Source organism: Phalacrocorax aristotelis, chromosome 8, assembly GCF_949628215.1.
Source record: "Phalacrocorax aristotelis chromosome 8, bGulAri2.1, whole genome shotgun sequence".
NCBI classification, from domain to species: Eukaryota; Metazoa; Chordata; class Aves; order Suliformes; family Phalacrocoracidae; genus Phalacrocorax; species Phalacrocorax aristotelis.
This window is the reverse complement of record NC_134283.1, coordinates 45,517,438-45,543,563: the sequence shown is the minus strand read 5'-3', so window position 1 is coordinate 45,543,563 and position 26,126 is coordinate 45,517,438. Positions and strand designations below refer to the sequence as shown.

Genomic DNA, 26,126 nt, shown 5'->3' with positions numbered 1-26,126 from the left:
TTATCATGGCAGCAATGTTTTCTTGCCTTCCAGTATCAACTTGAGTGCATCTTCCGAAAGCAGCAGGGTAAGATCACTTGAGCGGGATTCCTTGGGCTGGCCAACGCATTTGCCATTACACCTCAGTGGCACTTTAAGCAATTCCACCAAGTCTAACTCACTTCACTCTATTTCGTTCCTTTACAAAAAATAAGGTTTTCAGCAAGTTTCAGAAAAAGTTACTCTTGCTTTTTGCAAAGATGTAATTTAGATTTTGCTTCTTCTCTCCTTGTTTACTGTATGTTAGCCTTGAACTTGAAAAGCTGAAAAAAAAGGCAAAGAAACTGAGAAAATGTTGCGGTCACAAATTTAAACAAATCCAGGATGGCTGGAAAAAAAAAAAAACAACAACCTGCTGCAAGGAAGTGTTTGTCTTTGTACACAATATGTTGCAGCTATTCACTGAATGGCAAATATCTCTGTTATGTTTTCTTATTTACACGCCTTTGCTCTTTCAGAGTTTGTTTTAGTAAGAACCACCACTACATTTCAGCGAATTTTAAAAAAGGCCAGACCTCACCAGGCTGAATAAAGCTGCAGAGAATTGGCTGGCGGGAGCCATTTCCACACCACGCCACGAGAGCAACCCAAGGATGCTGGGCCACTTCCATCCGTGATCCTGCCGTCCCGAGGCAGCAGGCTGGGCACTCCCTGTCCACACCCCCGCGGGACACCAGCAAGGGAACACCTCACAGGCACCCGTCCACTTTTATTACAGCAAAACCCTCCTCTGGTCAGTCAGTCTACACTGACTGTGGGACCTCATGCATGCTGCTCCTGGAAAACATCTGGCTCAAGACTGCAGTTTAAAACACACTGTATTCCCCCCTCCCCCCCCCGCGCAATGCCAGCCCTCCTTGGTTAATCCTCGAGTCGTTACAGTCTCTTTCTGGATCACGGAGCAGCAGCAGCAATGCAAGCTTCCCAGGTGAGGCTCTGCCTCCAATCGTACCCGCTGATCCCGCGGCAGCAGAGGTGGTGGCTGGGCGCAGCGAGGACGCGAAGCAGCCGTGCCCGCAGCCAGGCCCTCACTTCACGGAACCCCGCGCGAATATTTCCACTGCCCCCCCGATTCCTGCACTGCACGAAGCGCACGCAGCCCTCCTGGCAGCTTGGAAAGAGAGGGAAGCTGCAAACACCAGACCAAAACCCACTCAAGAACCTCTTCAGGCAGCGCTGATTTCATCTCCTGAGCTCCCAAATGCCTTTCCGCCACCAAGACCTCCACAGACGGGGCAGAGGGGCAGGATTTTCCTTGGTGGGAAATCCATCCGGCTGCTGCGCAGGTGCTGTGGCAGAGGGAGGATTTGCATCACCAAGCTGTATTTGGAGCAGCAAGATAACAGATCTGTACAATCATGCTAAACACCTATCTCAAACATTCAAGCCGATGAAGATCATGTCCACTGGGCTATGAAACACCCAGCCATGCTGTGAATACTGGGTAGACACAAAGGCCACTACCCAAAAGCCATCCTTGCCGGTTCCTGAACATCACTATCCATACGTTGTTAGAATGAACTCCGAGCCCTGTATCTAACCAACTCTTTTACCAATTTTTGTGTCAGTTATCCATTAAGCTGGAGACTTTTAGACTGATCTAACAATCAGGTTTCTAATAAATAGTAGCATTTTTCAACTACAGAATAATTCTTCCCAAACCAACAAACTCCACAAGCTTTTCACTCTGCCATGACAAGCTAGGAAGACATCAGCCATCACTCAAGTCTGACCATAAAAGCTAGGAGCAAGGTCCTTCTGACACGAACCTGCTCTCAGGCTCGGCTGGTTGCAGCCCCACCACCTGCAGACGAGTATCCTTGAGCAAGAGAACTTTGCTTGGCAAGATGGACCAGACTCACCGATGATGATAACAATTACCTGGGAACAGAAACATCTCCCATCAACAGGAAGGGAAGCTTGCATTATTCATTGGATTAGACTTTATTTTGTTATCTTTTGGGTTATTTTGATCTTCACTGATTTAAAACCAGACAGAACCAACTACTAGAACATAGAATGGTATCAGTGTAGAGAGAGGAAAAGACTCATTCAGGAGTCAGTAGCATGTACATCAGTATGGGATCTTTTAGGTCTGTCTGCACATACAAAGCGAGGGGCCACAGCTGGCTGCATTAGTCCCAAGTGGATCATGTTGTATAAACGACACAAGGATTATCCCAGAGATACGTGGCCAGTGATCGGCCATCAGAGCACATTCACAGAGGGTATCACTTGGCATTTCTCTTCCCTCCTGCACAGCCCCACCCCAGACGATTCATCTGTTTATCCCAGGAAAATCTGAAACCCACTTAACATCTCTGCACATCAGCCTCCTACCAGCATGTGAAAAACACACCCAGCCAGCTTGAAAGAGTAAGGTGAGAAGGCCAAAACTTACAACTGTCCCCGGAGCAGGCGAAGGTGGCACATGTCCTTTAGGAGCAAGGGCCTTGTTAATTAATTTCTAGCTTTCAGAGCTACAGTGCCAGGAATGTCTCACAGTTTCCTCTGAACATCTGCAGGTGCTTGAGCTGCTCCACGCATGCAGATATGAAGTGGCCGGCGCAAGGCAAGGCTTAAGCAAATCAGACTGATTGTCCTGATGTTCTCATGATTGCTCAGACTTCGAAACATGGCCTTAGGAAGGGCAGGGACAGTCGTCTGTCTAAATCTCTGTATTCTTTTCTGCGAGTGAACTTGAAGGAGCATTTGCCAACCCCTCTCCACCTGCTTGTTGCGGGAAAACATTTGGGTTAAACTGAAGGCTTGACGTATCTAACGAATTCTCCCTCACCATGTCTTGGTGTAGCTGTCAGTACCCACATCTTTCCCCTAGTTCTTTCTCTCCAGATTGTGTGTGAATTTTCTCTCCTTTTCCTCCATCTGTACTACTTCTTTATTTGTTCCTTTTTGCTTAGTAGCTCTCCTCTCCCCTGGCTTCATTGCTCCACCTGAGCAGAGAGCAACCTGCTCATCATGGTGCCAACTGCGCTCCTTACCGGAGCTACCAAGGGTAAAAGCAAGTGGTTTGACATGCTATATTAGAGTCAAGATCTCCCCTCTGTACTCTGAACTGTTCTGAGACCCCACTGCAGTCCCAGCCACTGACACACAGAGAGAGAAGGGACGTGGCATGAGGGGTTTGGGGGCAGTAGCACATGCAGACAGGGGCTGCTGTGCAGTTTTTCCCCATCCCATCCCATCCCATCCCATCCCATCCCATCCCATGTCACTCAGATCCAAGCTGCTCTGCAGGCACGTGCACACCGCCTGCCGTGTTGCTGACCTGCTCTCTGAAGCTAAAGCCTTCTCTGTTCCCAACCTGTTGTTTTGCTCTTCTGGCAATCACAGCGCCCACGTGCAGGACTGTCACCCACAGTCCTGGCAATGCTGCAAGACTGGAACCAGGCAGAAAGGGCTGGTTTGTAGGTTATGGGAGGTGGTGAAAAAGAGCGTGCTGCTGCCGCTGCGAAGTCAGGAATGGGGCCAGGCTACAAAAGGCTGAGCCAGCCCATATGCTTCAACACCCCTCACCCCCGCCACAACATTTACCAGATGTTCAAGTGCATATTTGTGATTTATCCCAACATAAAGGTTGAAAACATTTAAAAATGAAGATCCAAGCACAGGCTATCACCCTCTTCAAAAATGAGTGTTGGGATACGAGGTTTTACTTCACAATCATGGAAATAACAGCAGGGGGGACACACATGTACCACAGAATGGTTCAAGTTAGAAATCCAACCTTAGCCGGTATAAAATTTAAGAGAACGCCTTTGACGTAAGAGAAACTGGAGGGAAAGAAAATGCACGAGCAGAACCTCACCTCCTTTCCTCAACTCATACCCCACCTGTGAGCAGGAGGCAGGCTGTGACTCCTGCCTACTCACCACGCAGGAACTGCGTTTCAAAGGACTGTTTAATTATGGCTCTAGTGTAGCAATACAGCCTGCCTCCAAACCCTCCTGTGCATTGGCCTGTTTGAAACGGGAGAGGAGCCCAGCTGCACTCCGAGAGTTGCACTGTCACCCCGAGTGCTGGCTTTGCAGCCCGTCTTCCACCCGCTCAGGAAAGCAGCTGCAGGTTTGCTGTGCTGGACGGTCTCTATGTGCCCTGCATTTCGGGAAAACCTCCTCCACAGAGAACATGAATCTCCCATTAGCCTTAATAGCACCTAAATTTGAACAAGGGGAGAAAACATCATGCAATATTAATTGTGCGATTCCGTTAACAGCACACGCTGTACCCACGTGAGTAGCTGCACAGTTTACGCCCCCTTCGGTCCATCTGATCCACTTTCAAAAGGATTTGCACATGAAGAATGTTCTTTATCTCTGTGCCAACCACTGGCATTTACCTTGTGAGTAGTATTTGGAGCATACAATGTATCTGGTGTATCAAAAAAAACATTCCTCGCCCTATTCTTCCTCCTTCAGAAACAATCATCCTTTCCCAGCTCAGGAGAGTCCCTCCAGCTGTGCATTTCACAGGAGCTACTAAGCAGCTCTGCAAAGACCACCTCTGCATCTCCTACCCAGTTGTATTAGATGCCTCCTGTGTTTAGGCCCGTTAACCTGATCACAACAGCTTGATGAATTAATGCTTAGAGAGACACAGTTGGCAACTTCTAATAAAATAATTATGGCTAAGCAGCTGCAGAGAGTTGTAACGTTCAGCTAGAAGCCAGATGTCAATTTTATTGGTCCTCGAAGTTTCAAATGAAATGACTTCAGGCAATTTGGGATGGGGTGTCTTTGGCTCCAGGTGAATTTTGTAGGTATTTGCCTGCTCGCAGGTCGGCTGGCCGCAGCCAGACCCCAGGGATGCAGCTGGAGGACCTCTGCAGCCCGCCAGCGGCTCTATCGCAGCACCCAGTGAACGGCACAGTGCAACAGAATCATTTGGATCGAGATAAAAGAGAGTGATTTGGCATTGTGGTCATTGCTTTAGCCTTCACCTAGCAAAGGAGCCTTCGCAAAATTCATCTCGCAAACTGTATCAGTGTCAAAAATCCACAAAACTGATACGAGCCAAATGCAAAGCCTGCTGAACTGGGTAAGAGTCTTTCCAGGAACTTTAATTGGATTGGGCTTTCCCTGCACTGCTGAGCGAAGATTTTGTGACACCTACTATAGACTTTCACTCCCCCAAACGTCTAAGGTGCCTCTCATCTCAGTCCCCACCCTAGGCTGTAGCGATGTGGAAGCAATGAGCAATCCCTGAAGGTAAAAACTTGAGTAATACAAAATTCAGGAGTCCGTGTTTGCTAATTCACACAAAACCTACCTTCACCCTCTCTTCAGTTAGCAAACCATTGTGCCTAGAAGGAACTTGTAATTTTTTCTGATTTTAAATATAAACGCAAACACAATTTATACTAATCCATTCCTTTAACTACAGTAATTCTCCTCTTATAACTCGTACAAGACACTCTGATTTCAAACAGACGAAGCCTAATGACAGAAATCATCTGTCCCAGTGAGAATATAAGCAGATCCATGACCTTAGAACAATTTTGCTAAGAAATCCAGCTAGAAAACTAATTTCAAGTAAAGCTATGCATGTCAGAAATACAGATGGCTTTTCAGGATGCTAACTGAAGCATCGTTGCATAAGCAGATTAGGGCTGCCCGTTGAGCCCAGGCACAAGAGTAGATGGCACTGAAGCCAGGATTACACACAAACCGTTCACTTCCCGATACATCTTTCATCTAAAACTTTTGTCAGCTCTCCCCGTCAGCGAGCCTGCTAACTGTAAGCGCCGTGCCCGGTGCAGCAGGTCTGCCGGCAAAGCATTAGGCTTCTCCAAGCCGCGCTGTCCAAAGCAGCAGCTGGCTAAAGTCCATTTCTACAAATGGACCAGGGAAATGTTCCATCCTTCACCCTCCTGAAAGAGAAATGGAGGAAAACAGCCTCCTGAACCTCTCAAATATTCAAGCACAGCAGTTGTGGAATGATTTTCTGATACAGAATTACACAATCAAAATTACCCTCGTGTTACCATTGGTAACGGTGCCTCCACCTGAATATCGGCTTCGGAAGTTAATGAGCCTGCTAGAGCTATCAGCCAAAATTACCACAACAGTATGTGATCTGATGTGATTGCGGTAAGCAGGGCAGATACTTCTCATTATGAGGATAGTTTGTTTTTCATAGCCGTGTTGCGTAACAAGGCGCAGCAACTTGCCTCTTTCTGCTCCGAGCCCTCATTTCAGAGCACATCAGCTGGCTCCGAGGCCGCCTCCTGTTGAAAAGCAGCCAGGGGGATGGGATTTTGCCTTCCCTTCCCTGCGTGTAAGTGTGTCAGGTTTGTTGACAGATGGCTTGGCTGACTGCGCTTGACTATTATCAAGCAGCTATTACCTTTGTAAATTGAATCCCATTTGAAGATTTTCTGTAATTAAATCTGCAGTGTGTTTGCAAGGCTTATACTGTGTCCCGCACGCCCCGGGGAAGCGTGCGAGGCAGTCAGACGGCTGATTTACCCAGCCAGAGGCAGCAGCAGCCTTCGGCCACGGGGCTGGGCTGCTTTCGGCAGTCTGTGCTGCCATCTAGCCAAGGCCAAGCCACTGAGTTCAGCTTTGCTTTAATTTTGAAAGCTTAAACCGAGGCGTACCCCCCCCCCCCATCTAAATAAAGCCTCGGTCCGCAGCAGACAGGAGGAAATTTGCACTCTTTGTGCTTTGAGAATCGTACGGTCAGCGGAAGAGAGCGGCTTAAAACAGGCAGTTGCATTTCCCGCAGAAATGCCTTGTACTTACGGTAGAAGACATATTCGGTGTAGCTGGACCAGACCTTGTCGTCTGTGTACTGGTTGACGAAGGAAGCCGTCACCGAGGAGTTACAGGCCACCATGTGGAATCCGCACTCGGACAACATGTCAAAAGCCCTCTCCAGGTGCTTGAACTTGAGATAAAACCTGGATGTGTACCTTTCTGGGGCCCTGTCTGGGTCTCTGCTTTCATTCAAACTTTCTCCAAAGACCTCTTTGACCAGAGCAATCCTTCCACAAACCAAAATCCTTGGGACCCTCCTGAATTTGGCATCTGCTTGGCTCTCCCTGCCGATAGTGCATGACCCCCGGTACCCGATGGTAATGAATCCCCACTTCCGATCAGGCGGTAAGAGCGATGAGGGTGGGCATATTCTCGAGTCGCTGCCCTGGGAGACCTCTTCGTAGTCACTGTGGCAGTAATCATCGGGGCTTTGCTTGCTGTCATCCGGAGTCAGGAGTTTCACTAAGTCCGGGAGCTGGAAGTACTCGGCCTCCCTCTTGAGCCTTCCCTTCTCCGGGAAGTGGTCGGGCAGAACCACTTGCTTGTCCCTGAGATAGTCCAGAATATAGCGGAAAAGGAAACCATCTCTGTCGATGAAGAATCTTCCCTTGGAGTCCTTGGCCAGGTCGTTGGCCGTGTCTCTCTTTGGGGTGAACATTTTCCACAGCAGGGAGTGAGGGGTGCCAACCAAGGTGGAGTGGCGAGTGAAGTAAACCTGGCCGCCCACGTTCAGCTCCACTACCTCCGGGAAGGAGTGCAGCCCCGTCCCCTGCTCTCGAGGAGGAAGGTAAGTCCTGCAGTTGCCACTTAGAGCCATTGTACTTTAAAACAGAATTCAGCAGCACAAAGCAGCAGGACTATCAATCACATCAAAGTGCAGAACAAGGCTCCCAACACTGAGGAGAAATGGGGGGGGTGGGGGTGGGGGTGCGGGAAGCGAGAAAATAAAAACAGGCAAAAGGTTTGTTTAAAGAAAATCTGAATTGTCCACGAGTGACAGTGTGGCAGAAGTGGCTTACAGACTAAGCCATAGAGGCTGGAGAGCGATCACTTCATGAAACGCAATCACATCGTTACATCTTCCAACAAAGCCATCGAAATCAAGGTCAAGCCAAGCCTATGGTCATTTGCAGGTCTGTCAGAAGGGAAAACAAAAGAAGACACAAATTATTCTTTTAAGCACCACAGAGGCTGCATCGGAGAAAAGCTGATCAGTTTAGGAAGCTGAGCTACATCTCCTGCTAAATAGCTCTATTTTTTTGCAAGTTCTACGCTTCTTTTTCACAAGTACCAACCGATGGAAGGACCACATACGACTCTGCCGCTCAAAAGAAAATACGTACTTCATCTTTAAAGAAACCTCTCGTTTAGACATGCACACGGGGGGACGAGAACAGCGAGCCTTACCTCGTTACAATTAACGCATAGCCCTTGGAAAGGAAAGCACGATGTGGAGACACTCGGGACACGCGTAGAGGCACGCAGAGCCCGGGCGGTGTGAGAGCCGCTCCCGGCGAGGGACGGCCAAGGCGAGAGAAGCGCTCTTAGCGACATCCATGCAGGTCTCAGGAGTGGAACCGACTCACGGGAAAGTTAACCGTGGCGGGGGACGAGGGAAAGCGAGGCGATGGGGGAGAAGCACCGAACGCCCCCCCTCCCCGAGTGCGCCCGGGCGGGCGGGGCGGGGCGGGGCGGGGTCCGCCTGCCTCAGATGACTTGCAGAAACCCCGCGGCCAGCGGCGGGGGCTGCGGGGCTCCGTGGGCAGCAGCGCGCTGGGCGGCCATGGCCCCCCGGTACCCCCCCACCCCGGGCCCGTGGGGCCGCTCCCGCGCCCTGCGGCTCGGCTGGGCTCGGCTTAGCGCCGCGGGGATGGGGGCGCGGAGGGCGACGCCGATTGCATCATCTTAAAGGAGTCGGGCCGGCACCGGGCCAGCACCGGGGCGGCTGCCGGGGGGCGCTGCAGCCCGCTCCCCCCGAGTTCGGGGAAAGTTCCGCCCCGCTCCGCCCCCCTCGGCCCCGGCCCGGCGCGGGCAGCGCGGCGCTCGCAGCCGGCGCGGGGGGCTCCCGGCTGCCCCCCCACCCGTGACTTTGGGGCAGGCCCGTGGCGCTGTCACGCCGCTCGCACCGCTCATCTCCCCAGCAGCGCCCCACGCGCGGCGGCGGCGGCGGCCGCGGGGTGACCGGCGGCGGGAGGCGGGCCCCGCGCGGCGCCGCCGCAGCCCGCCTACCCCCCCGCTCTTTACCGGGGGGCGGCGGCCCTGGCTCCGCGGCCGTGCCGGCACCGCCACCTCGCGTCCGGGGGGCGGCGGCGGGGCTCCCCCGGCCCCTCTTCCCAGGCCGAGCGCGGCGGGAGGAGGAGGAGGAGGAGGCTGAGGGGGAGCGGGGCGGCTGGGTGAGGCTAAGCCCGGGCCTGGGCTCGGTAAGCGCCGCATAAAACATCCGCGGAAGTTAAGCCAAGAAGCTGCCTCGGCGGCTCAGCAAAGGTCCGGCCGCGCCGAGCGCTTTGCTCCAGCACGCACCAGACGCGGGCGGGAAGAGGTTACTCGGGATGAGAAACTTGCGATAAAATAAAGCTTTTCACAAAACGCTAACCAAAACCCGGCGAGGAGGCTTTAGAGTGACATCTTGGCGTGAGGAGGTTGCCATGTGCCGGTTTCTGTTGCCGACTGTGCATGAGTTGCAGATGCTTCAGCGAGATTCTTCTGAAAATGTGGCCGTAATTCAAAAAAATAAATAGTTAACCTAACATGTTAATGTAAAACGTACAACTTTCAAGGGTAAGGCAAAAAGCCACGAATTTGTATACTTCCAGGCTTTTCAAATTCAAACCTGAGAGTTGAAGAGTTAATCAGACCCTTGCTTTTTACCTTGATCAATTCATTAATTCCGAAGCGACTGCTGGGCTCCTGAGCCGAGGCTCCGTCTCTCGCTTCTGGATCTGATTTCTGATTTTCAAACCAGCAGAATCTGGTACTCCACAGCAGCTCAGAAAGAGAAAAGAGGTGGTGCCTCAGAAAGAGAAAAGAGCAAGTATTGCTTGTCTTCTCTTGCAGTTCCAGAGTACCCACCAAGTGTTCCATAACCCTCGTAAGGAGGATTTAAAGGTGCGATGTGAGGAGATGTTAACTTAGACGTCCGTGTTACTTTTTTTAAGCGCCTGGTACCATCCGTGCATACGGGCTTCAACACCTACGTGACCAGTCAGATGAAACGATAGCTTCCTTTGGGATTTAAGCTCGTTAGTGCTGCCCCTGTTCAAAGCAAGGAGCATTGCATCAGCTTTTTCAAATACTGTAGTTACTAATGTTCATTAGCATGCTGTAATAATTTTAAAATCGATTTTCATAAAGCCAGTGATGTCATGTTGGCAGGGCTTGAAGAATCAATTCACTCTGCCCAGTAACCATTGGTCTTGTTCGAATAAGCACTGAAGCCGTCTGTGGTTGCACAGGATGATGAAGATCCTGGCCACTGAGGCAGGGAGATGAACATCACCTGGGCAGAAGTTCTGGGGGCCGAGTGGAGAAAACGCAGCGAGTCTGGTGTGCAGGCGCTTGGGGAATGGCGTGGCGGTAAGGGAGTCTTACAAAAACCTGTCACTCCTGACAAGCTTCTGTGCAGCATTCTGACATGGAAACCTTGCCATTAGCAAATACAGAGATGTTTAAGCTATAACACTTTTTGAAAAATTAGAATTAGATTCGCCCTTTGAAAAGAACAAAAACCTTAGAATTTTAATCATAACGGCTTTAGAAATGCATCTGCGCTTCTCAAATAATAAATGAAAGCAATCCAACTGCTTCTATTTCTTCACACAGGATGTTCCAGTCATTGTGCTGTACCATAATATAATTTCCTTTGATGAAATGACATCAGTAGTAAAAGCATCACATAACTCTTCCCTGCTAAACACAAGCCATTGGCCAAACCCATCAAAATGCAGCCTGAGAAGAGCGAAACTTGAAAATCTGGGCTAAACAGGCTGGTGACCTAAATGTAAAATATGTGTCAGGACCACCCTAAGGTTGTTACCTATTCAGCTGCAGAACCAATGCAGCTCATTTGAAGAGCAGCTACAGTTCTGATGGAAAAGCAAAGCACCCTCCTTCAAAGGGAGGAGGATGAAGCACATTCCACTTCCAGCAGATGCCTACATAACCTTCAATACAGCTCAGGGAAAATTTAGCCTGAGCTTAAAGCGTGTGTTCCAAAAGTCACAGCAGAGCTATGCTTAAACCTGATATACTAATGAAGTGACATCATTCACAGGTCTGAGGTCATTCCTTATGACAAAGTGCTAAATTAGCATTCATGCTTTCAGGAAATCATGGGACAGCTGACTTCATCAGATGCCGTGGGTGCTAAAAAAAAGGTAGGTGTTTTAAAAGAAGCAGCAATGAATGTTAGAAAGAAAGGGTAGTATGCAGTGAGGTCTGTAGTAGCAATGGAGCGTATACATATCACCTTACATCTTGCAGTGTGAATACACAGGCTATAAATACGAAACAAGTCGCCCACGCATAATGAGAAGTGTAGAAGCTGTTTATCAGCATTTAGCAACACTGAGCAGAACTTCAAGGCACTCAGAGAAGAAGCAATAATTTCCAGCAGAAATTGAAGGAGTGACTCTGGGAAGAAAAAGAACCATCTAAGTTGGATTTTGGACAGAAGATTTCAGCTAAAGAGCCACATGGGAACTTTCATCACTCCAGGTGATTTTTACACACAATAGTTAAAAAAAAGGAAGAAATAAAAATAGTACTTCCAGTTCTAGGCTTATGCTTTGATTCAGAACTGACTTCAAGGTGCCACCTAAGGATCCTTCAGCAACATATCCCGTAACATTCAGTGCCCCTCAGCAGTCTCACACCTGAATATCGAGCCAACGCAACATTTCGCCAGGGCACAACTCCATCAGGCCAGAGAGAAGAGTGCACTTTCTGAGAAGGGTGGCATGCCAAAGAGGAAAAGAGACGTCTGGCCCCAGCAGATGCGTCAGGCCCAAGTCTGGCTTGTTACCAGAGCAGCGGCGAGGGATGCTGGTTTCACCGAGAAGCAGACACTGCCCTGCGGGCAGATGCTAGCGCTTCCAGGCAAAACTTCCAATCCAATCTCAATCCACTGCAAAGAACCGTGATAGAGCCCTGGTAGGAATAAATTCTGAGCTCTTGCAGAGTTACAGACCTTTAACCCAGACACTTTTGTAAAAGGGGTATGTCATTCCTAGAGCAGAGCGGTCTTCACATCGCTCAGGCAGCTCTAGAAACAGAGTTCCCAAGAAGTGAGCCAGGCAAGAAAAAGTATGATACTGAGCTAAAATAACACATTATCCACCGATCCAGCAGTGAGAATTACATACAGTGGAAATCTCATCTGCTGAAATCCAGCAGTATGTGTGAATAAGAAGCCCTAACAAATTTTTCACTTTGAAGAAAAAGCATAAGGAAACACTAAATGGCAGAATCTCCCTCAGAAGAGGATCTGCTTGCAAAAGAGCGCGAGTGCCATAAAGTAGGGCTTATTAAAAAGTACATAGTAAAGCATTACACAGATTTGCCCTTGATCTTTTATTCATAACTCAAGTGCATAATGTATTTTCATCAAAAAAAGGCAAAGGGGAAGAACATCTTTCACAGCTGCTGAGCACGTGAGCACAGGCATGGTGCAAGGCAGACAATTCAAACAGAAGACATGCGACAACACTTTTTTTCCCATCATGTAACATACAGGGTGTGGGCACAGCTTCTGCAAATAAAACTGTGTGCGCCTTCTGTCAAACACCAAATCCAAATCAAATTCATTGCACAAGGTTCTATGTTTTCAAGAACTGACACTAAAGGGGAATCATGTTGCGCTGATTTAGATAACAATTGTACATCAGATAACATTCTGAGGGAGAACTGATACATCCAATGCTGACAAATCCTTTAGAATCTCATGGATGCTGTTCAACAAAGCAATCCGTGATACAAACAGTCCTGGGGGTCTCTGACACTTCAACAGACCCAGCGTGTGCGGGCGGATGGAGACCTCACGTGCACTCACATCGGCATCGAGGATTAAACTCAAAAACCGTTGTTTCCAGTCACCCTTCTGTAAGTGACTTCCTTTCTCTCTTACGCGTTCTGCCATAGAAAAGCCTACTTCAGCAGACTCCTTCCTCCTCTCCTTTTTCCCTTTCTCCAACATTTCCAAAGTTGTTTGAATAGTACTTTTATTCCCAGTCTGGTTCAAATTCTCCTGTTATTGACACTAGTGTAATTACAGAGTGTTTCTTAATGTCACAGCTAACGCAACAGTCGGTCTTCGCTGCGTAGCATTGTTATGGTGTGAGTACATTGTAAGCCATGTACTAATTTTACAAGTATCTTTATTCTTCCCATTTTGGAGCCATTTCGAGGCCTCTTGCAAAGCCAAATCCCCTGCCCAGAAAACCGCAGTGAGGCTGGAGCTGATCCCTCAAGAAAGGGACGGCATTTGCCAGGGAGTGTTTGGTCGTACCTCTAGGCATGGTGAGACAGGCTGTGTATATAATGCCCTTTCCAAGTGGTGCAGGGAGGAAGCAGCTGTGTAGCTGCAGTGTCTTGCTCTCCCTTGAACCCACGGGCCCGTATCACGCTACACACCACTACAGACGAGCGTGAACTTGTCCTGCTAAGCACAAAGAATTGATACCCTAAAGCTATGCTGAGATGCCTAGTGCAGAGAGAACTAATTAATGAAAGCTCAACCTAAGCTGTGAGTAAATTCTAATATTCTAAGAAAATCCTAATAGATTTCTAGCCAAAGAGCATTTCAGCAGCGGATCACAATTACACAGCCTGCTGCCTGGGATTTGGGTCTCATTTTACTGTCTAGCGAACCGCAACGAAGTCACACAGTTCAGCAAAGTGGCACTAAGTCATCAACATCAGATGTAGCCTGCACACTCCACAGGTCTTCCATGAAAGCTGGGATCTTCTCAGTCTTCAAATACTAATTTACTTAAAGTATAAATTTGCAAGAAGCAGCTTATGCCACAGTTACTGATCTCTGTATTATCTCTGGCTATAATTCCTCCACCATTATTTCATTCAGCTCTACAAACATGCATATTTTCTGGGAGGCTGTTCTCAGGAGATACCGTGTACGCTGCACAACAAGGTACGTTTTGCGGGAGAGGCTTGTAACAGGACTATAATTTAAATACAGTAATCTCACGAGAAGATTACATGCATGAGAGATTCTAACAAAATAACCGTAACCGTATCCTGAGCCAAAAAGAATTTAAAAAAGAAAGAAAATGTACACGGGCTTCATAACGGGCTCACGCTTGCGGAAGCACGTGTGCTCAAGCGGCAAGTGTTCGGTTCCAGCATGCGCGGAAGAACTAGGCTACATCATGCACGGGTTTGCAGCTGTTTATCTGCACACAGCGAACACGTGTCTAAATCTCATTACCGCGACCTTATTCAGCGACAACAATAAAGCGACAATCACGATCCATTTCATTCTGAAGTTTCAGCTAAACGACCTCAGCTGGGGTTTTCCCTGACTCTCTCCACGGCAAAGCCCACCTGAGTCAGCAGTGCACGCTCGCTTCTTCCTGCGCTCAGCACCAGCTGAGCGCTATCCAACCAGTCTATTATTTAATTACATAATATATACTATATATCATGATATATAACCAGCTGAGTTATACCTTAACTATAAGCAGTTAATAAAAGCAAATTCTAATTAACAGTTCGAGTACAGCCTTTTCCCCTGGCCCTACCTGAAAAAAGGAGAGCAAAATGATGAAACTAGAGGGGTAAACAGAGTGAGTGACAAAGGACTGGGAAGAAGGGAGCTTCTTCACATCAGAGTGTCTTCACAGTCCCAGTTATGTTTTTCTCAATTCCACAGTACTCCCAGCTCCTGCAGCTTATTTGGGAACAGGCTAACAGCTGGTCTTTAATAAAGACAAGAAGATTCATGGCTCTAGCAAATTTTTTGTCTGGCCTCAGGAAAATCTTAATTTTTTTTAGTGTGGACATGTGAAAGGGTATGAAGGTCTAATACTAAATGACAGCAATTATTTGCTTTTCACTCAGCAGCACCATCCCCTGCTCCATTTCCTTTGGTCCCTGCAGTTTCACATAAAGCCTCCCATCCATGCAGTGAACAGAGCACACCCTGTTCCCTCTAGGAGATCTAGACAGATCATGGGGCAAGGTGCTAAACTTGCAGGCAAAACCACTTCATCTAACTAAGCCATGGCCTTGGGGAAAAAAAAAATGAAACCACCCTAAATGAACTTTATGCAAAATAATATTTCTAGGGCTGAAGTCTACTCTCTTACTTTCAATGTCAACAAGGATTCTGTCTGAATCACGCAAACAACATTTTATCCCTACTCTGCTCCACATTTACACAAGGATTCACAAAACCATTTTTTTTCATGAATAGTAGGAAAAAATAATGGAAAGAGATTTTTGACAATTAAAAAGTTGCTTAGTAATAAATTCCTCTGTGGCCTCAAGTGCATTAATACTAAACTCTTACCGAAAACCTTCTGGTGTTACCTGTGTATGTAAAGTCTAGCGAAACCAAAATTTTGCATCCAGCTGAAAGTGGATGACGCCGCCGAGCAAAAGCCGCAGGGAACCTGGCAGGTGCCGTAAGCCTGGCAGCCTCAGTGGTTAATTTCAGGACGTTCCGTTAACAGCGAGCGTCCTGCCCACTAGGGATGCAGCGCGGTGCACCCCGACGCCCTGTAGAAGCTGGTCCTGCGAAGATGGGGTGCAAGGGAGGGAGGCGCGGGGGTGAGCCAGGCCGGAGCAGGCATCACTGCGGGGCTCCTGCTCTGCTCGTACCCCCTACGCCCAGGCCCCACAGCCTCCTTGCTCCCAGCAGCTCCTTCAGGCTAATTAAGGACTGACTGCAAACACAGCCGTGAGGGAGGCTGGGGGAACACGCGGCTGTTCCCGCCATCACCAGAGCCCTCTCTTTGTCCATTTCTGTGCCTCCTGGAGAAAGGGTCGGCTTTTCTGTAAGGTTTTTCGCACCACCATGGCAGCTCTGCACGACCACAGCAAGGTTTGCCAACTGGGTTTCCGCAGACTTCTCAGACAGGGTGGTGTTGATGGAAGGATCTACAACCACAACTGTTTTTTCTACATGTCCTTGGTGGCCGCACCGGGGGAGAACAGTAAAAATAAACAACGCTTAGTGGTTACACAGCGCATCGCAGCTTCACCTCACAAACAATCCGTATTGCCCTTCCTATTTTGCAACTGGGGTGTCTGGCTCTCAGCACCTAAGATGAGGCAGAGCAGCAGGAAGAGACACTGGCTGCTACTGCTTCAATGCCGAGTGAAATACCGAGCAGAACTTTATTCCTCGCCTGTATTTAAAAGCCAGTCTTTTGCTTTTCCTCAGATTTTAGGCTAAAACGATGGGAGACAGAAGCCGCAAAGCTTCAAAACCTGAGTTCTAGCAGGGAGACTGAACAGTGCAGGGGAAAACGCCAGCTCCCCCCTGGCGGAGGGGTGACAGGCCCCGGCAGCGGCGCGGTGCGGTGCAGGCAGCCGCTATCCCGGCCCCGCCGCCATCTTGCCTCCCGCCGCGCGCCCCGTGCCCATGGTAACGCGGCGGCGCCACGCGGGCAGGGGGCGGTGCGGGAGGCAGCGCATGCGCGGTGAAGGCGTCCCGTCGAGGCGGGCCGTGCGCAGGCGCGGCCCCGCTGACCCCGGAAGTGCTCGGGCGGCTGGGTGACACGTCGCAGGCGCCGCGGCGGCAGGTCTGGGGCCGGGCCCGGGCCTGGGCCCGGGGTGGTCGTGGCTCCGCGGCTCCGCAGCGGGGGGAAGAGGGGCTGGGGCGGCAGCCGAGGCGCTGGGGCAGCGCATGGCGCGGCCCGAGTGGGGGGTGGCGGGGGCCGCTGTGGGGCTGAGCGGCGTTGGGGGGCCGGGCGGACGGATGGACGGACCCTGGGCAGGGCTTTGGGGTCCCGCTGCGGCGCCGGGGGGCGCTCACCGGGTGGGCCCTGCGCGGAGCGGGCGGGCAGAGCCGCGGGGTCTCCCCGGAGCGTCCCGTCCCGGCGGGCTCGGAGAGGCGGGCAAACCTCGCCGTTCTCTTGCAGGAAACCTGCGATGTCTGGGTTCGACAGCTTCAACACAGACTTCTTCCAGACGAGCTACAGCATTGATGACCAGACACAGCCCTATGACTACAGCGGAAGACCGTACAGCAAGTAACTTGTGCATGCCTTTTGGGCTTGCGTAAAGCTCTCGTCGCGCTTCTTTAGCAGCCAAGCCTGAGCTGAGATACCTCTGGGATAGTCAGTTTGGAAAAGGGTTGGCGTTTCAGCCAACCACTATTGCGTCTAATTGAATTTTGTTGCTCTGTTTTATGAGGAGAGTAACTTACTTGGGGAGACTTTCTTGCTCCCTACAACTGCCTGGAAGGAGGTTGTGGTGAGGTGGGTGTTGGCCCCTTACCCCAGGTTAGAAGTGATAGGATGAGAGGAAAAGGCCTCAAGCTCCGTCAGGGGAGTTTTAGGTTGGATATTAGGAAAAATTTCTTCACTGACAGGGTGGTCAGGCCTTGGCACAGGCTGCCCAGAGAGGTGGGGGAGTCACTGACACTGGGGGGGTTTCAAAAAAATGTACAGGTGTGGCACTTCAGGGCATGGTTTAGGAGACATGGGGTGTTGGGTTGGCAGTTGGACTTGATGATCTAGAGGTCTTTGCCAACCTCAGTGATTCTATGGTTCTGTAAATGGAGCTTTAAAGCAGTTGTATGCTGAATGCTCTGCCTTCTATATATAAAGCAAAGATTAGAAGATTGAAAGAAACGCTGTATGAGTAATCTTAATTATGTGAATAATCTTCATATCTTTAGGAAAAGAAATGCCCTTCTGTTAAGTCCATCTCCATCACTCCGGGAGTAAAAATTAGTTGCGGCGTCACATAAATGGGCCTGCAATGTCAGTGGTGATTCCTAGGCTTTGGTACGCAAGTGTAGTGGTCGTTTCTAGGTCAGGGGAGCTCCTGGGAGTCCTCTGTGAGTATCCAGCCTCGGGCTGAGGGTTTCGGTGCGTTATGTGACCTGGGTGATCCCTGCGATAGGTGGAGCAGGTCGATGCCTGTTTGCGTCCTGAAGAGGATTGCAGTGCTGTGATGAGGCTGAGCTCTGCTAACATGAGGAAAGAGAGGAGAATGAGTTTGGGGTTTTCCTTCTTTATATTCATATTTCCATAGTTAAATATTTTGGACATGTTTACTGAAATCTGTCGAGTCAGACTTGGAAATGGTTAGTGGCAAGAATAAGTTACAACTTTGCTTAGGAACAGCAGATAGCCTTGGTTAGGCTATTTTTAAAGGTAGCAATGTATAATTTTATACATATTAAATCTATAATGGAAAGTATTTCAAAGACAGTATAAACTGATTTGTCAGTAAATAATTGAGAATATGTGAAATAGAAACTGAAAAATTGCCCTTTTATTTTTTCCCCTGTATGTGGATGTCCTAATGTGTTTAATGCCCATATCATAATTCCTCCTTATAAGTCCTAATGCTACCTGATACACGTGGTGCCAAAGTGAAGGGGAAAAGAGTTTGTTTTTTTTCCTTTTTAACTAAGAAAATTGTTTTAAATGTAGAGGGTAACAGAAGTGATAGTGTGAGCAACTCTGTTCTCTAGTAAGTTTGCAAGTAAATATTCTAAACAGCAAATCAGTGATGGCCTCAAATGAGATATCAGTCGTAATTAATGGACAATATTTGAATAAGTTAGAGACGTAAACACTTCCTACTCGTTTAAAGGTCTGCAGCCTGTGGTCGTAATTCAGTCAACGGATGACGCTTGTTTCTCCAGGCCCCTGGCTTAAAACCAAAAAGCAACACAAGCATATATAGCAAGAATTAGCTTGTTTAGCTTAACAGCATCGTTTATAAGGGTTTGAAGTGCCAGATGCAGCTATATGCCTAAAAGGCTTGGATTGGAGTAGGGGGTCATCTAATGTGACTTTGTAAGGAAGAAGAAAGGATTGTTTGCTGCAGCTTACTGAAAATAAGCTTTGCTTTTGCTGTGAGGTGCTTAAAATACAAGTCTGTGTCTGTCCGTAATGCGCTGTCATTCTTTGTAGGCAGTATGGAGGCTATGAATACTCTCAACAAAGCGGATTTGTCCCTCCAGACATGATGCAGCAGCAGCAGCCTTACACAGGGCAGATTTACCAGCCAACACAGACGTACACTCCAACTTCAGCACAGTCTTTTTATGGAAGTAACTTTGAGGATGAGCCTCCTCTATTAGAAGGTACAACTTAAGCTTTATGGCCAAAATCCAGAACTCTCCCCAATTTGGGGATAAGTTGAGCAGCAGGGTGTGCATTCCTTACTTCTGAAAGTGCACAGGTGATTTGAAATTCTCAAATTTTTTTTGTTTATCTGGATTTTGGTATATGAAATATGTGTTCTTGTGTGAACTTCTGCGGTTTTAGAATTGTGCTTTATTACTTCGTACCAGCTGTTCTGTGGAGGACATAATTAAATGGATAACCTGACTTCATACAGCTCTTATGACAAAACACTTGCTACTTCTGTTGTCACAAAGAATACTTAAAACTGCCCACTTCTTGTAAAATAAATTGATGCGGTTAGTTTCAGTTGATTCTTTGGTTAGAACTGAAAGCTTTCATTGCTGAAGAATGCTAAACACTGCAGAAATTCCTGTGTGCAATACAGCCAGTGCAGAATGCCAGAACGGATGTATAGTTAGTGTCTGGATCGATGGTTTCAGTTTCCAGCTTACATCCATTGCTGTTCAGTACCAAACAGCTGAAGAAACCTGTGCTGTTGCTGATTAGAGCGAGCTATTCCTGACAGCTATCACCTATGCCTACTCACGATACCTTCCGCCCTGCTGTGCTTTTTTGTATTCCTCAAAAAATTATTTTGTTGACATAGACGCTGAGGTGGGCAAATAGTAACTGCGTTCATAACGAGGCTTTGACGCACAACTGTGGTCAGACTGTAGGGATGGAGACTTGAAATGGTATCTATCTCAAGGGAGCTGTGAAACTCCTTGTCATGAGATACTGAGTGTTAAAAGGGGTGGGTGGTGTTTTTCAGTGGGCTCTGTGGCTGGTTTATGAAAGAGAAATCTACTGAGGGTAATTAAGTACAGAGAAACTACTTTGAATTAGAAATCCTTGAGCCGCCAGTCACTGGAGACTTCGGGAGTCTGCGTGTTCTGTGCCTATACTCTTTCATCTATATCTGCTTTTGGCCACTTGTGGGGACGGGGTTCTGGGCTACCAGAGTTTTGGGGCTGACCCAGCACACTGTGCTTATGTTCTTACCTGCTCCTTCAGAAACCACCTTGTCACTTCTGAGCGCTTGACTCCTGGAATCAGTGGAGGCAGCACACTCAGCAGCTCGAGGAAAGATGGGATGACTCAATTCTCTGGTCCCCATAGGATGGTTTCAGGAGGAGATTTAAAAGTGGAGAGGCAGTGAAAGATGAGAGTGAAGCAAATGGGGGCGACAGGAAGGGAAAACAGGAAATAAATATGCATAATTCTTTTCACGCAACTTGCAGAATTGGGGATCAATTTTGACCACATCTGGCAGAAGACACTAACAGTGCTACACCCGTTAAAAGTAGCAGATGGCAGCATCATGAACGAGACCGATTTGGCTGGACCAATGGTCTTCTGTCTAGCTTTTGGAGCCACATTATTACTGGTAAGATGTTGATCGCAAAATATTACTGTTTGGGCTTTAATACTCTCAGAAACACAGGGGGAAAGGCCAAGTTAACTATAGGTTTATTGGAAGTGACTTCTTGACACGGAGGTTAAAGAAAAGCACGTCCTGACCAAGAATTTGTAGGTGTGTGGAAGAGGAGCTGGGGCTTCACATGCCGCTGTTGGACATTAATGAGTTCACTGTCACTTCACTTAGTGGAGTTTGAATCCAAGTCTCTGGGCTCGGTTTTTGCATGGCATTTATTTCAATGTAATTCACATTTCTTTTCGTACTTTGCTTTTGAGGAACGTGGCTCCCTTTTGTCACAGGAATGCGTGTTACCCACCTTCGCAGATTTTTACCTGTTTGGGGTTCTTGTTTTATAGATGGAGATGTTTTAATTTCAGAATCATACTATGTCTTTTTCTGTTATCTTCTGTCTTACCGGAGTCAGAGCAATGGAAACATTAAATATTTGAATATTTATTTCTTCATTTAGGAGTTTCTTTTACTTTAACTCTTACTGTGTTTAATATTTGAGTCTATTTCTCTGTCTTGTTTCACTGTATTTCTTTGCTCCATTCTCCTTGTTCGTCGGTCTTTACTGATACTCAAGAGGCAAGGAAACTCAAAATTCGTGTGTAAAAAGTGATTTCATGAGCACTGATACACAGGCATGTCTTTCAAGAGTCAGTCTGGTAAAACACTTCTAAAATAAACCTGCTTTCATGCTGGTTATACTACTTAATAGGCCAGCAGCTGTGGAAGCCTGGTGGTTTTTTTCAGTTGAGTTTAATTGAAATAAGATTGTGCTTTAATGAATCAAAACTCTCAATTATGAAATGACAGAGTAGCAGCGAACAGTCCTTGTCATTGAAAGCTTCAGTATTTTTGATTAGGTTTTTTATGGCTAAATGTCTTCAGGCACTGCGCTTAATTTTTTGACTAAAATTCACATCGCCGTGACACTTCGAACACAGTGTTTTGGTACCAAGGGGACTTTAATCCTACTTTTATAAGTAACTTTTATTTATGGAAACTAGGCCAGTAGAATTAATGAACATGTTTATAATAGATACATTTGAATGTTCCTTTCCTAAGAAATTATTACTTCCTCCTGTGTGCTTTTTCTTTTCCCTAAATACATTGAGTGTGGTGAAAGGAAACAAGCTTAGCCTGGCAAAAAGATTAAAGCAGAGGTGGTACTTTTTCTGTAGCGCTTGAGGAAGAAGAGCTGGGTTATAAGGAAATTTAGTTTGGAAGTTAGTAGTGGGAGACAAACCTCGCAGCTACAGAGCATCGTGGCTGCAGTAACTTCGTGGCCCTGTGCTCCTGCAGGGGTGGGCATCAGGCGTTGTGCGCGTTTCTATAGATGTGGTCAGGGAAGCCCCAGTCCCATTTTTGGAAAGACATGATGACGTAGGATACGTCATTTTGAAATAATGCATGCATGCTGTCTACATACTTGTTAGTAAGCAGAATTCTGATTTTGGCTTTTCAAAAGCTACACGCATTAATTCTGCCATTCCCATAGAGTACTTTACAGCTCCGTTTCATCTGTTTCTGGGTATTATTTATGATTTACGTTGTGCTGTAACTTTGTGGAGTCTATCGCAAATTAAAGGACTTCAGCTCTGGATCAGTCAAGAAGTTCCTGAATTAAAATGTTTTGGTCTTCCTACACTAGTTCTGTAAAGATTGTTATTGCAAGTAACTGATTGGCATGAGAAGTTAGTGGATTAAACCCTAAAGAAGTCACAGGCTTTTGCAGCCCAGAGCAAAGAATATCAATTTGATTAAAATCTGCTCATCCAGATAGGTAAAGTTAGGATAAATGTGCCTCTTGGGTGCTTAGAATATACTGGTGTCCTGGAATTCAGGCTGTGGGAAAATACTGATAGAGGAATTGGGGACGGGGGAGAAGGAGGAGACTCTGTGGACATTCTTTCCTTTTCCCTCTGGTTGTGGGAGGCGTTGCTTGCCCTGGTAACTAACATTCATCGTTCTGCTTGACTTCCAGGCTGGTAAAATTCAGTTCGGTTACGTGTATGGAATAAGTGCAATCGGATGTTTAGGGATGTTTTGTCTCCTGAACTTAATGAGCATGACGGGCGTCTCCTTCGGCTGCGTCGCCAGTGTCCTTGGATACTGTCTTCTTCCTATGATCCTACTTTCCACTTTCGCAATTATATTTTCGTTGCAGTAAGTACATAAACTTTATAATTTGATAATAGATTCCTCTCCTCTGAGATGGTGAAGGAAGTTGTGAAAAGGGATTTTCATATTCAGTGATGAAGCCGCTTATAGTTTGAGTATGACAGGAATGATTTAGTAAGTGTAAGAACGTGAATATTGGCAGTCTGCAGGTATTTACTGGATGAAAGATAGGTGAATACTGGTTTTATGTGTAAGTCAACAGCTTTTAAATACATAGACTGAAATAACAACATTGAGTTTGTTTCCAGTCAGCTTTGAGTCTGACAGATCTCAGCGAAGTCCAAAATAATTATAATTTATGATGCAAATTTGAATTTGACAAACAGAAGAAAATCAGTGCTTACTCGTGAAATCAAGGACTGAAAAGACTGAACTTGTTCCAGTTACTTTACTTGCCACTTCTATGGTTTATTTGCACCAAGTTATTTTTGTTTTTTTTTAAGTGATGTCATAATTGCATAGAATTGTTCTGAAGTCTTTATTGGAACTATTTAATTTTAAAAAGTTAAAAGCTAAAATCCGTGTTAGAATCTGTAGAAGGTGTCAGGAGGAGTCCAGTTAGGACTCCTGTAAGCATGTAGACACAAGTCTTACATGAACGCTCTTCTTATTTCTGTATTTACAGGGGAATGATGGGGATTATTCTCACGGCTGGAATCATTGGCTGGTGCAGCTTTTCTGCTTCCAAAATCTTTATTTCTGCCTTAGCAATGGAAGGACAACAACTTCTAGTAGCATACCCCTGTGCTTTGTTGTACGGAGTCTTTGCTCTCATTTCTGTGTTTTGAACAGACTGTCCAAACTGTTGGACTCCAGTGGGCCAAAATGAAAACATCGACTTGGAACGCTTGGTTGGACCAGAAACAGCTGCAAACAACTGTAGAGGGTTGCTATCACAAAACTTAGACCTGTTTTGAATCATCTGGAACAATGAAAACAAATGTCTCATGTTCACTTTTTTAGGACTTTGAATACTGTTTTCAATTGACCTGAGGTGTCTATAGCTTTAATAAGTGTTCATGCTTATCATGTTAATGTAATTTCTTTCCCATTCCAAGATCTTTAGAAAAGTAACTTTTGGTTGTTTATTTGAGGGTTGGGGATTTTGTCGTTTTGGTTTTGGTTTTTTTTAAGGGGAGGGAGGGAGAAGGATTACAGTTATAAATTGGTAGATTTTTATCAGCGAAAGTTAACAGAACTGCAGATGCTCTAGATTTGGGCTACTCTTAAGAGGAGTCTGCAGTAGTAAAGAGCCCATTTCCTGGCCCCTCTGACCAAAAGCAAAATGCATAAATGAACACAAGCAATTAGAGTATTTTCTATATTTTAACAAATATACTTCTAAGCCCTTTGGTCTTGCTTATTTGTTCATTTGATGTGATAGTATTTCAGGATTTAAGACACTTAAAGTCTGAGTTAGAAAACAGATGCTTAAAAGTTAAAGGGATCTGTAGTTCTGTCACACTTGAAATATGAATACATTTGGACATCTAAGTAGCTATATGTTAACTTGGATTTCTGAAGGTGACTTCAGCTAGAGTTTCTTTTCCTAATGGTGCACATACTAGTAGATGAAGAGTAATCTCTTGCAGTACTTCCAAGAAAAACACCATTCTGAAAATGTTACGCTTGTCAGTATTGTAGTTACTGTACAATAATTTAAGGCATATTGATTAAATTTTCCTTAAATTTTGAAAAAGGTGTTTGGTTTTTCTAATCTTTCATTTTTTTAATGGGGTCCAGTCACTAAAATAGAAGCTCCAGTATTGAAACAATCATATTTAAAGCTGTATTCAGATAGCGGATTTGACACTTGCTTTGGTCAGAAATACTTAACCTTCCGTGAAGGGTAATCTGGTTTGTGATGTTAGTTGTAAGAAGCCTTACAAGCGTAAGAAGTGGGAAAGCAAAAATGGTGGTTCTTCACATAAGCACTTGCTAATTCTTACAATAAGCAAGAAAAGGATAAAAGTGTATTTTAACTCAGACTGGGGAGGGGAGGTTACTTATGTGGATAGTAGTTCCCCGTCCCCCCCTTGGAAATGAAAAAGCTCTAACGAAGTGCTAGTTTGTAGCTACTGTTCCTTCAGCAGTGTAGTCCGAGGCATCTCATGTCGCTGAATGTGCCGCGGGTGTTAGTCAGAAGTTCCTCTGCCAGGTCCGTGCAACGATCTGTTCGTAGACTTCAGGCGCTGAATCACTGTCAGGCATGTTACATTAATGCCTTCTGGTAAGACGCAATGTGCGAATGCCTCTTCGAAGGAAAGCTTTCGTCTTACCGATCCGAGAGTGAATAATCTCAAAGGCTCAGCGCTCATTTTTGTTCGCTCTTCCCTTAGTCTTGCACGGTCTCCTAAAACATCTTCCTAGAGCCGCTAGAAGCTGCTGACAAGGTCCTCCTTTGTTGGCCAGAGCCAGCTTTTGCTTGTGTCACAGGGAGCTGCGGGAAGTGCCGTAGGTGTGTAAAGCCTTTAAGAACCAAATGGTGCCCAAAACCACCCCGACTTGCGTCATGTACCGTAACTGGCTGTTACGGTGACTTCTAAAGCTCACACGCACACGGAAAACTTAAGTTTCCTTCCAGAAGCGAATTCGAGAGCCCAAATAATTTTCCACTTTGATGCGTTATTACAAATTATCATCCTGAATAAGTGGTGAGTTGATTTTATTTAGCAAAGTGTTTTACTCTGTACTTTGCCGTTCTGATTTCTTTCGATTAGTAGACCGCATCGGCCCTGGTGCACAAAGTTCTCGCTCCTTTTAATGCAGAACATTACCTGCTGGTAGAGCATGATGTCCTGTATTTGTGCAAATGAATTATAGTGATTACCTTTATTAATGAGGCCTAATTAAATACAGAATTGCTCCAGTAAGTATAAAAGCTCACACACTTTCCTGAGCACATCAGGTTCTCATACTCAAGTATTGTATTTCTGTGAAGCGGCTGATTGAGCTTACCTTGCATGTACAAATGTGGTTCCTTTCTTACAGCCTGGAGTGATTCTGTAGATCGCTTCCAGGGTGATTACTTGTGTGTTAAACTTGATTTATAACCTTTTCTCTCGCCGCAGCATAAGCAAACAGTGTGCAGGAAAAACGTTAGGATTAGCTTGTCTCAGTACAGCGCTGGCAATACAGCTGCTGAGTCTGGAGAGACCGTATGAAAAGGAATTTATTTAGACATAGATGTTCACAAAGCCCTTGCTCTGGCACTAGAGGATACTACATGCTCTACTTGAGCAGTGAGGTTTGACCAGTGAGTTTTGAGAGCGTTTTTTGTTCTTCAGCTCACACTGTGGAGAGTTCAGCGGTGAATTTCAAACCGGACTCCTGGGGGCAGGAGAGAAGCGGATGGGAGTAGGAAGTCAAACACTA

General features: G+C 46.7%; 2 protein-coding genes across 2 annotated transcripts in view; one reads left to right on the top strand and one right to left on the bottom strand.

Moving 5' to 3' along the window:
- KCTD16 (potassium channel tetramerization domain containing 16) overlaps positions 1-9,114 on the bottom strand; it is an 86,443-nt gene extending 77,329 nt beyond the window's left edge. The window contains exons 1-2 of the mRNA XM_075103004.1: positions 8,226-9,114; positions 6,804-7,953 (exon numbers count right to left, since the gene is read on the bottom strand). Of these exons, the coding sequence (XP_074959105.1) occupies positions 6,804-7,635 (832 nt within the window). The 5' untranslated portion in view covers positions 7,636-7,953; positions 8,226-9,114. The remainder of the gene's footprint in view (positions 1-6,803; positions 7,954-8,225) is intronic.
- Positions 9,115-16,473: 7,359 nt separating this feature from the next.
- Positions 16,474-24,450, top strand: YIPF5 (Yip1 domain family member 5). Its single transcript, XM_075103003.1, has 6 exons — positions 16,474-16,579; positions 16,919-17,029; positions 18,929-19,101; positions 20,386-20,531; positions 22,555-22,736; positions 23,377-24,450. The coding sequence occupies exons 2-6, from the start codon at positions 16,929-16,931 to the stop codon at positions 23,537-23,539; spliced, it is 765 nt and encodes a 254-aa protein (XP_074959104.1). The 5' UTR covers positions 16,474-16,579; positions 16,919-16,928; the 3' UTR covers positions 23,540-24,450.
- The last annotated feature ends 1,676 nt before the right edge of the window (positions 24,451-26,126 follow it).